General features: G+C 40.4%; 1 protein-coding gene across 1 annotated transcript; it reads right to left on the bottom strand.

Annotated features, from left to right (window-relative positions):
• Positions 1-9980: 9980 nt before the first annotated feature.
• On the bottom strand, positions 9981-11487 carry LOC105040168 (EG45-like domain containing protein). The gene is given in 4 exon segments (XM_010916573.2): positions 9981-10264; positions 11236-11359; positions 11361-11417; positions 11419-11487. Coding segments are annotated over 4 exon segments (519 nt in total). The 5' UTR covers positions 11473-11487.
• Between the last annotated feature and the right edge of the window lie 978 nt (positions 11488-12465).

The raw sequence follows: 12465 nt of genomic DNA, 5'->3' as shown, positions 1-12465 counted from the left end.
GCGGTTGAAGTCGGGGACGAAGTCGGCTCCCATAGGAGTCCGGACGAAGTCTTCCTGTAGCCAGAGTCGGAGATGAAGTCCAGCTCCCGTAGAAGTCCGAACGAAATCTTCTTGCGGTTGAAGTCGGGGACGAAGTCCGGCTCCCGTAGGAGTCCGGACGGAGTCTTTTTGCGGTTGAAGTCGGGGACGAAGTCCAGCTCCCGTAGGAGTCCGAACGGAGTCTACCTGCAATCAAAGTCAGGGGCGAAGTCCGGCTCCCGTAGGAGTCTGGACGGAGTCTACCTGCAATCAAAGTTGGAGGCGAAGTCCGACTCCCGTAGGAGTCCGGACGGAGTCTACCTGCGATCAAAGTCGGGGGCGAAGTTCGGCTCCCGTAGGAGTCTGGACGAAGTCTTCTTGCGGTTGAAGTCGGGGACGAAGTCCGGCTCCTGTAGGAGTCCGAATGAAGTCTTCCTGTAGCTGGAGTCGGAGATGAAGTCCGGCTCCCGTAGGAGTCCGGACGAAGTCTTGAAGGGGTCGATCACCGTGGAAACTTGGGTGGAGTCCGTCCGTCGCGAAGAATCCGGTTGACATTGGTGGGGGTTTATCCATCGACAGAACTTGGGAATGTTGCGGAGGCTCGGCCGTCAGAGAGGTTCGGCGAGGTGTCGTCGGAGGTCGGACGTTAGTAGAATGCCTGGAGGGTCGCTCCTATCACGAACTTCGACTGGGAGGTATTTTATACCCAACAGATGCCTTTGTCGGTTGTGAAGGCAATATGCTCCTCATCTTTAGATATCATTCGAATCTGATTCTAGCCCGTGAAGGCATCCATGAAGCTCAGAAGTCGATGTCTTGATGTCGTATTGACTAATTGATTGATTTTTGATAAGAAAAAGCTATTTTTCGGACAAACTTCATTTAGATTGGTGTAATCGATGCAGCTTCATCATTTTCTATTAGTCTTTCTCACCATTACTACATTGGCGAGTCAACTGGGATAGTTGGCCTCTCTTATGAAGCCAACTGCAAGGAGCTTATCAACTTCTTCATCATTGATCTTCTGCTTTTTAGGGACAAAAAACTTTTCTTCTGTCTCATTGATTTAACTTTAGGATCGATGTTTAACCGATAAGTTATTACTTTCGGAGGAATCTCCGACATGTCGGTCGACGATCAAGTAAAAACATCGGCATTTACTCTCAATAAGTCCACTAGCTATTTTCACTTCGGATCAGATACTTGCAATCCAATTTGAACTGTCTTTGTAGGGTCATCTTCTCTTAGTAGGATCGAAATTAGTTGCTCACCTGGCTCATCTCATTTTTCATGTTTCCTCTGATCTAGCTTGTCAACCGACAGAGGGTCTTCAAGCTTATTGTTTTCGATAGAAATCATGAAGTAGCGTCGGACTAGTTATTGATCCCCATGCATTTCTCCAACTCCGCTCTTTGTCGAAAATCAAACCAGTAGATGATATGTCGACACCACCAATCTCAATGCATTAAGTCCCGATTGTCCGAGCATGGCATTGTAAGCCAAAAGAACTCGGACAACTATGAACGTTAAGAGGACAGTGCTTTATCATGGATTTGTTCCCATAGTTAGTGGGAGAGTAATTTCTCCTTTCATATTGATTATGTCTCTAATAAAACTGACTAAGGGTGTAGAAATTCTTCTAAGTCGGTCAGTCGGTGTCGTATTTGGAAGAAAGTCAAGTAAAATAAAATATCAATTGAACTTTTATTATCAACTAAAATTTTTTTTACATCATAATTTGCTATCATCGTCGAGATGATGACAGCATCATCATGAAGAGTCTGTATTTTCTGAATATCATTCTTCAAAAAAGATATTACATTATCATCAAGTCGTTGCTTTTTTGCAGACTCTTCTTCGAAAGTTGCCCCCTATCTCTCGATCATCCAAAATCATGTTGATAACTCCTACCATCGATCGGTTGTCGATCACTTTCTTGGGTTGAGGCTATGGTTGTCGATCGACAGGAGCATGAGTCGGACGGTCGCATCGAAACTTACAAGATAGCCTTATCGGATCAGGACTTCAATCTCATCCTTGAGTTGAATGCACTGTTCAATATCGTGACCATGATTACAGTGAAATTGATAGTACTTTTTCTTATCGTGACTCCTCAGAGGTGCCTTCATCAGTGGAAGATGACAGAGGTACTCTTCTCCCTCAATCTCCATTAGAATCTGCATACGAGAAGCAGAAAGATGAGTGTAGGAGTCATACCTGTTACCATAATTATTTGGCCTTGGACTCTTTCGGTGGGATGAAGCTCCTTTATTAGTTGCTGGCCGACTTGATTCGGTTGGAGCTCTATCTTTCTTTTATTTTTTCTTCTAATCTTTTTTTTCTGTTTAACGTCGGTCAGTAGTGCCTTCATCCATGCGAATGTACTTGTACGTGCACTTCGAAAGTTCAGCATAAGTCTAGGGGGGAGTCTTATCTAGGGAGTAAGTGAATCTGGATCCTTGAGACCTCTCTTTATAGCTGAGATGGCCATATCTTTGTTAAGATCCTGGACCTCAAGTGCGATGGTGTTGAAATACACCATGAAGTCTCTCAGTATCTCTCCTTCATCCTGCTTGACGGAGAAGAGACTGTCGGATGTTCACAGTATCTTTTGACTGGTGTTGAAGTAGGCTACGAACGATTGTTCAACCTACTAGAAAGAATGGATGCTTTCTGACTGAAGCCCAGAGTATCAGGCTCGAATAGTTTTTCGAATGGTAGTCAGGAAGCTAATGCATAAGAGGGCGTCGGTTGCCCCCTAGATCATCATGAGAACCTTGTAGCTTTCCAGATGATCAATCAGATTAATAAAGCCATCATATGGCTTTATTTGTAGCATCTTGAATCTTGACAGAATTGATTCATTCAAGATGCACTGAGCGAAAGGCGGAGTAGTATGGATGCTAAGGTCGTTGGAGGACCCTCGACCATCCACTCAAAATTAGGTGACTGCCACGAATGGCGAGCGACATGGTGAGAGTGTCGGAAAGGTGTTGGATGGCACGGCGACTGTGTCTGGATGGCAATGTATGCGCTACCGACTCCTCTGCCATCGATTGTTGTCGCTGCTGTATCTGTTGCTGTTCGAAGCTGTATATTACCTCCGTCAGTATTTTCATTTACTGTATTAAAGTAGCGAGTTGGATATCCGTAGTGATAATGAAATGCGAAGAACTAAGCTCTGCCATTGAAGATGGAGGGAGGTCTTTCCAACGAGAAAATTGCCTGACGAAGCCGATGGAGTTATTTTGAGCTCTTATTTTTACTATAATTCAATTCATTTATTGTCTCCTCTCTTCTTGGTGCGCCCATCTATTTTGGCCAATTTTTTATTGCACCTAGATCTGACGAAGAGCAACCTGCAAAAGAAGTCCACTGATCGAAATTATGTCCGACGGAAACCCTCCGATGTTTAAGTCAGTGGAGAGTGATGAACAGCAAATAGAATATTCAAAGTGACAGAATGTCAGTCTAGAAATATCTTATCAATACTGTTCATTTACCTCCTTTTTATAGATGAGTTGTTGGTAACCATTTGTAACGGTTAGGCACGTAGGTCTCACTTATTTCGATACTATGTGATCATAGGATGGATAGTTAATGCCCACTGATCATCATGGTATATGGTCGTTATGCACTTTCTATGCTGGTAGTTTCTGATATACCGACTTTATATTGATAGTCTGAGTGCGCCGACTGTATGTCGATAATTGTAGAAATTTAAATAACCATCGATCGGTGACTCTAATATATCGACTAGCCATCGGTTATGAAGTCCATTGGATCATCATGATTGATTTGGTCCCACTAAGGGGTCGATTGAGAATTACCGACTGTTAGTCAGCTTACTAATTGACAGGCGATTATCTGTTCTCTGATGTTGATATATAAAGTTGGATGATACACTGATTGACGTTTCACCTTATAATCGAGATAACTGACTATAAATCAAGGAGGCTGATACTAAGTCGAGGGTAGCAGATCCGATTGCCCCAACAACATACAGAGAGAATTATTCATGCACAAGGTTTATAGCTTAGAACAAGCTTATTAATTAGCCCAAGATTATAAGAGATTCCAAAGATTTTCGGTGATCCGACAACTTAAATCACATAAATCTGATATTCTTGGTTTTAGACCCGACTTTAATCAGACCCCTAAATCTGACTATAGTCAGATCCTAACCAATCATTCCCCACCTATTGGTCGCCCACTGAGAAAAGATGATAAAGACAAAGGAGCCTTTATAGAGAACCCAAGAGGAAGCAGTTCAGGAACCCGATGCTTCAAATGCAACGAGTTAGATCACATTTCTAGTCAGTGCCTATCTCGAGCTCTACACACCGGAGAGCTCGAAGAAGAGAGCCTTGAAAATCATTTAGGAGATGAAGAGTATACATAGCAGATATGAACCCAATACTTTGGAAGGAGTTGGACCTGAAGAGAGAATAGGTATAGTGAGATACATTTTAACCCAACCAAAAGAAAGTAAAGATTGTCAGAGAAATAAAGTGTATAAGGTCATCATTGATAGTGGTAGCTGCATCAATGCTATTTTGATCGATGCTATTTCAAAACTTGGTCTAACGCCCATAGATCATCCGAACCCATACAAGATAGGCTGGATAGATGCATCATCCATCCTAGTTAGGCATCATTATCTGATCTCCATTAAATATCAGTCTTATCAGAAAAATTCATGGTGTGATGTTATGCCCATGGATGTAAGATGCATAATCGTAGGAAGGCCTTGGTTGTTCGATCAGGATGCAATGCTTCATGATCGATTCAACTCGTGTACGTTTATGAACAGAGGCAAAAAAATTACAATATACCCTTCACCCCCTAGGAATGTAAAGAAGAATGGCCCTTTAGAGTCTAAAAAACAAAAGCAGAATAAGAGTTTACAGTTAATCAGTACAAAAGAGTTTGAAAAAGATTTAAGAAAAAATTCTTCTATTTGGATTCTAACAGTTAAGAAAGTTAGCACAAAGGACACAAGTCATCATCCTCAAGAAATAGCAAGCTTCTTTGAAAGCTTTAAAGATGTTTTTTCTGAGGATCTTCCAAATCACTTGCCACCCATGAAGAGTATCCAACACCCAATAGATCTTGTTCTAGGAGCTATCTTACCCAATCTACTCTACTATCACCTTAATCTCATAAAACATGCTAAGCTGAAACGTCAAGTAGAAAAACTCCTTAGGAAGGAATTTGTTAGAGAAAGTCTAAGTCCTTGTGCAGTACTCGCACTCCTGACTCTCAAGAAGAATGAAACTTGGAGAATATGTGTGGACAGTCAGATAATTAATAAATAACGATAAGGTATCGATTTTTGATTCTCCGACTTGATAGTATGTTAGATATGATTGCTGGATCTAATGTGTATTTCAAAATCGATCTAAAAAGTGGGTATCACCAAGTACGAATTAGATTCGGAGATGAGTGAAAAACAGCTTTCAAAACTAAAGATGGTCTCTGTGAATAGTTGGTCATACCGTTTGGTCTGTCTAATGGCCCTAGCATGTTTATAAGACTCATGACTCAAGTGCTACGATCATTTATGGACATATTTATGGTCGTGTACTTTGATGATATTCTTGTTTATAGCAAGACTAAGAAAGATCACTTAGAATATCTCTGTTAAGTGTTCCAAACTTTTAGAATCGAAAGCTTATTTGTAAATTTCAAAAAATGTGACTTCATGACCCCACGTGTTGTTTTTTTAGATTTTGTTGTGACCCCTAATGGTATGTCCATGGATCCTAAAAAAGTTCGTGTAATTAGTGAATAGTGTGTACCCCAAAATGTTCACGATGTCAGGAGTTTTTAAGGTTTAGCAGCTTTCTATCAAAGATTCATTAAGGGGTTTAGTACAATTGTGGCTCCTATTACGGACTGTATAAGAAAAAGAGCCTTTGAATGGACCAAGACTACTAACCGAGCTTTTTATGAAATTAAAGATCATGTGACCAGCACTTCTGTGTTACGTCTGTCAAATTTTTCTAAGATTTTTGAAGTTACCTGTGATGCATTTGGGGTAAGAATTGATGGAGTCCTTAATCAAGAAGGACACTCTGTGGCCTTCTTTAGTGATAAGCTAAATATGAATTGAGCACAAGTATTCCACCTATGATAAGGAGTTTTATGCGATGGTCCAAGTTCTTAGGTTCTAGAGGCACTACTTACTTTCACAAGAATTTATCCTGTATTCTGATCATGAAGCTCTTAGATTCCTCAACTCCCAGAGAAAAGTTAAACCCCAGACATGAAAAATGGATTGAATTTCTTCAGTCTTACACCTTTGTATTGAAATATTATGCTGATGTTGATAACCATGCTACTAATACGCTCTCTGGTAGGGTGGACCTTTTATCAGTAGTAGTCATTGATAAGAATTGAACTATTTATGTACTCCATCAGAGAGTGGACCTTCTATTAGCAGTAAGTGTTAAGATCATCGGCTTTGAGAAATTGAAAGAGGATTACGATGACTGCTTAGACTTTAAAAAAAATATATCTTCACTTGGATAAGGATCGTTTAGAGAAATTAGTGAATATACCTTTCAGGACAGATATCTTTTCAAAAACAATAAGTTATGTATCCCATGTACCTCTGTCCGTGATTTTCTGATATAAGAATTGCATGTGGGAGGTTTGTCCGATCATTTTGATAGGGCCAAAATCATAAAGGCTGTAGAACACCAGTTTTATTGGCTGAATTTGAAATGAGATGTAGCTAAAGTTGTTGTCCAATGTCGAACCTGTGCTGTAGCTAAACAGTGTAGACAAAATACTGTCTTATATACCCCACTACTTATTCCTGATTATCCATAGAAAGATGTGAGCATAGATTTTGTTCTAGGATTGTCATGTATAGTTAAAAAGAATGACTCTATCTGTGTGGTAGTAGATCGATTTTCGAAAATGATCCATTTTTTTTTCTATTCCAAAGCCTCCGATGCCTCTAGAATTGCTCGTCTTTACTTTGATAAAGTTGTCTGATTGCATGGATTATTCGAATCAATTGTATCTGATAGAGACGTTAGATTCGTTAGTTATTTTTAAAAAATTTTATGGTACTTAATGGGGATGAACTTGAAATTTTCGTCTGCATATCACCCCAGACTGATGGTCAAATCAAAGTTGTAAATAGAAGTTTAGAAAATTTACTTTGATATTTAGTTGGTGAGAATATGAGAAATTGGGACTTGTTATTATCTAGAGCCGAATTTACGTATAATAGTTCTGTTAATAGGACTATTGGCATGAGTCCCTTCGAGGTTGTGCATGGCCATCACCCTAGAAAACTGGTTTACCTCATTTCTATACCCTTGCATACTAGAAAGTCTGAGATAGTAGAATCATTTGCACAACACATTAGGAATCTGCAAAAAAAAATTGTAAAAAAAAATTAATATTAGCAATCAAATTTATAAACAATTAGCAAATCACACTGTCGAGCCCATGATTTTACTGAAGGTGATTATATTATGATTCAGATTAGATCAGAACGATTTTCTTAGAAAACTGTCAAAAAATTACATACACATGGAGCAGGCCCCTTTAGGATCTTAAAGAAAATCAGACCAAATGCATATGTTGTACATTTACCATCTGATTATAGTATCAGCTCTACTTTTAATATTTCAGATCTGGTTAAATATAAAGAACCAATAAAGATACCTAGTAATCCATTTGAGCCTAACCAATCCATTGAGAGTAAACCTCAATCCGAATATCCACAGTCAAAATTTTAAAAAAAATACGATCGTATTGAAAGAATTCTGGACGAGCAGATAACCTCCATCAGAAGGAAAGAATATCAAAGGTACCTGATTCGTTGGTAAAGCCGATCTGAGTCTAAGGATACATGGATAACTTGAGAAGAGCTGCAGAAAATTGATCCTGATCTACTCAAACACTATTAAAGCCGAGGCGGCTTTTGTTCAATAGAGTCGAATTCTACCCAATCCGAGAGAATTGGTGTGGACACTAGTCATCGTGATTCATTATAGCTTGATTGTTGATAGAGCCCTTTATTTTGAGTCCTATAATTTTTATTTTTGAGTTTTGTAATGGGATTGTAATCGGATCTTCAAATTGAATTTAATTGAGTCTCAGTAGAGTCAACCATTTGGAAGAGTTTCATGTCAGCTATTTGAGGAGTTTCATGTCAGTTTGAATTAGCCACTTGGAGGAATTTAAGTCGACCATTTAGGAAGAGTCCTCATGAGGCACACCACCTGATCGCGCTTCTAGATTTTTTCATGCGCACAGGAGTTGAGATTTTCATGGTAGCAAGGATTGACGCACGAAACTTAAGAAACCAAACAAATTAGTTTTAACCTCTGAACGTGTGCACAAAACTTGGAGAACTGAATGCCATGGAGAACCGAACACCATCCGGATTAACGCAGCCCATCTCCAATGCCCTCCTCACGCAAATCCTAGGATTGTACCTTCTTTCTATTTAGGTTGTTAGAATTTGTTTTTAAAAAAGAGAACAGAGGGTCTTATAATAAATGAATGATTAAGAAATAAAATTCTGCTTTTCCTTCTCTACATGCTCTCTTCTTCCTTCCCCTCTCAGTTTACTAATCTCCCTTTTTTCTTTCCCTCTCTTCCTTCTTTTCCTCCCATCCTTCTTCCTCTCTCTCCTGTCTCTCTTCTGAAATCTCCCTTAAGGCTTGAAGATTGAAGGATGAAAAATTCTCGGCAATCCATCCATCCGCAGAATCCAATTTTAGCACCCATAATTTCCTATTCTCCCAAATCCCCACCTTCCTTTCATGATGGCTGATTTATTTCTGTTGCTGTAGGCAATTCTTCGAATATTTGGATCGGATCCCATGATCCTGGACAATGGAAGGATTTGCTACCAACCACGGCATGATCTGATGTCTAATTTCTCCCTCGTCCAAAAATCTTAGTCGGCGTGTTAGTGAGATCTCTTGCTTCTAAAATTTATTTCTGAGTAGATCGTTATTGTAGAGTTAAATCCTTATTTCTTTGATAATTAGATCTAAAATTTTTAATTATGATCTGATGTCCTAATCATGGATACTTTTCCAATCGTCTATTGTCCGAATCTAAATTTAGGGGTTGATCAATCTGCGTGAAAGATAAGAATCTTTTCCGATTTTTGTATAATCATCTCTATAGTCTTTGTTTTTCTGGTTATCTATTGATTATGAATAAATATGATTGCTTGCTTTCTCTAGATCTAAATTGTTCCACGTCACTTTCATTATTAGTTGCAAGAAATTGTGCTACAAAGGCTTTTTAACAGGTTAGAAGAGCATTGTTTTGGAGGAATGATTTTATGATGCCACCTGGCATGCCACAATATAAGCAGAGAATACCAATTTCAGTACATTTGTTGAATTTTAGCAGGCTTATAAGAAGGCATCAGTTACATTGAATAGCCTATGCAAATTCAGAGTCTTTCTGCTGTTATCAACGTGGGAATAAAATGCTTAAACTAGTTCCCAAATTTCCTTCTTTTTTTTTTTTTTATTGGGGTTGGGGGAGGGAGGGAGCAAGGGAGTGGGGGAGAGAGAGGAGCATATAGCATACATTCTGGAAATGTACTCATATAGCATATACTCATACATCATAAACCTTGGTCCCTTCATACGGTCTCAATGTGTTTCTATTGGTAACTCTGCTTTCTTCCGCTTCTATTTGTTTGTTCATCAAGAGCATTGCTTCCATGATTTTGAAGCATATCCATCATATCATATCCTGAAGACCCATTTTAACACAAGTCAGCAAGAGTGGAAAAGTGTGCAATATATAGTTGTAAGCTTTCATGCTTTTGTCATTTATAAATATTCTATGCAGAGAGAGAGGGAGAGAAGACGATGTAAAATGTGTTTAATGTTATTTCACATGTTATTTGACACCATGTACATAGAAATATGTTGTTTATCGGTGGGTGAATATTGAAAAAGGGGGACTTACTGTGTGTATTCTACGTTGATCTTTGTATTTGGAATCTTAGATACAGCGTCAAAGGCTTTGTTGGATAAGACCAGGGTTGAGGGGCATGGACTGTTTCTGCAAAGATCCACGACTTCGACTACTATAGAGCCACCTTTGCATGGCCGCCTGAGGCCGCTTAGGCAACGGAGCCGATACTTTCTTCCGCATGCTGCACCATTGTCCCAAATCCCACCCCCTGCTGCAACAAAGAGACCATTCCCTGGCATCTGATCCTGGTTGTAGCCCGAGCATTTTGTCGCTGCACTTGAAATGATCAACATGTCATCAAGGTGCTATATCTACCATACACACACATGCACATATATATATATATATATATCATGAGGCTCTTAAACTGACACAAAATCAAACAAGGAAAATAAGAGCGTGGGGGCTTACAAGGTGCGAGGATCTGGTTATATAGGCGTGTGTTTAAACAAGGAAAAAAGAAGGATACTTAAAGCTTATTGGATGAGGACCCATATAGAAGTATGTTTCATTCCACATTGACTATACACTAAATAAATTTTGGATGCTTAGAACCTGTACTGCACTTTTTGGCTCTTATTTTTCTTTGGATCAAAACAAACCTAACGTACGGTCCATTCGGACTAGGGGATATTGAATCATGAGCCTAGCAAGGAAGCCGAAGCTTAAACGGCCTAGAAGGTACTTTTTTTGGGTAGAGAGAGAGGAAAAAAAAATACCTTCTAGGCCGTTTAAGCTTCGGCCTAGAAAGTACTTAAATAACACTTCCCGACTACCTTTTTTGATAAAATCAACCGACATGGTTACTTATAATTAACATGGTGTGGGCCTGCTCAATCTGGATGATGACTGGCCCACGCAGTGGGGACTTGCATGTGGTTCCACAGGGCGGACAAAGCACACCACCTACCGGCACAGAGGATGTGATCCTCTGGTGGTGGTGGCCACAGAGGATCCAGAAGTACCCATGGGTGAAAGATTTGCTGACGAACGTGGATTTTTCTCTGTTGATATTAGAACGAGGGGATGCAGTGCATGCCGTCACTCACATCCCGTGCCTGCGCAGGGCATGTGACGCATGTATGTTCATGAGTGATTGTACTGGATCCTCCAGCAGGCAAGGAGAAGTTTCTTGCTTCTCCCGGCTGTTTGGGTCCCTCACAGGTCCTCTAACCACAAAGAGGAGGGCTGTAGGATTTTAGTTGCATGGTTATAGATGGAGGGAGAAGAGGAGAAACGCACGTAGATATGGAGGGTCATATGATGTAGCCGTGCCGACATCAGCTGAAACCCTGGTGAAACAAAGGAATCCGATCATCAGGAACAGGAATTTGAGTAGCTTTCTCTCCATCAGGAACCCAACCCTAGCTAGCAGCAGTACGAAACTGAGATGATTTTGTTATCATATCCTGCTTTTGCTGGCCACTCTCCTGTTGCACCCAATTTATACTGAGCCCCAAGCTTGATCCCGTGGGCCATGGGCGGCGGCGAAGATCGTGTCTCTCTCTTTGGACCGCATGAAGCACTAACTCACTTCTATCAGGATAAGCCTTGTTCTTATTTTTTGCAATCATCATGATAAGTTTCAATTGGAGAGCAACTAGCACTCTTGATCTCTGTATCTCTCTCTCCCCAGTAGAGTCCAGCTTCGCACCGTGGTGAGATGATATCCACACTGTGGGCGGCCAGGGAATTCAGAAGGCGCACGGCACTGAGGCTTTCTCCACTAATTAAGTGGTGCCGGCGTGCATGCGCCAACTCGCTTCTGTCGTCTGGACAAACAGTAGTGGTGGGTTTTTTTGTAATGGAGCAAAGTGTAGAGTTCATCCGTTCATCGTGATCAAGTGGAGATGGGATCTCTCCCTTGCCGGAGTTTTTATGTGGACAAGACTGGTGCCCACCAACCAATGACGGAAGCATGCGGAAGGCCAATTAATGGACCCAGCGGATGTGTGAGAGTTGGACGCAATTTCCTCCAATACGAGGTGGAATTAATCCGCATCCACCGCAGATCATAGGATGGCGGATGCTATCCTCCACGCACGTCACATCTTTTGGTGGATCGAGTTCTTTCCACTTGATGCTCACTCGAATTTTATATATCAAGATCGGCTCGTGGTGCCTCTACACCACAAAAAAAAAAAAAAAAGACAAAACAAAACCATTCTCATCTCCACCTAGTCCACCACATCAGAGGGATTTGTAGTGGTCCTGCCCTTTTTTTTTTTTTTTTTGGTAGAAGGTCCTGCCATCTCAATGTCCTTTCTACATCTTCAGAGCATGCAAAACGAATGAATGTCAAAATGGATGGAGGAGGCATATTCCCCAAAACCCCCGAGAGAGAGAGGGAGAGAAGTCTAATTTCACTTTAATTACGTATGTTCTCTCCTTTTTTTTTTTTTTTTTTTTAAAGTACTTCATTAATAGATAACTAGAGTTCTTACAAGCCAACAAAAATCCATAGGCTGCACA

The sequence above is a fragment of the Elaeis guineensis genome, chromosome 3 (genome assembly GCF_000442705.2).
Source record: "Elaeis guineensis isolate ETL-2024a chromosome 3, EG11, whole genome shotgun sequence".
Taxonomy (NCBI): Eukaryota; Viridiplantae; Streptophyta; class Magnoliopsida; order Arecales; family Arecaceae; genus Elaeis; species Elaeis guineensis.
The sequence above is the reverse complement of the archived record's forward strand: the minus strand, read 5'-3'. Positions and strand labels throughout refer to the sequence as shown.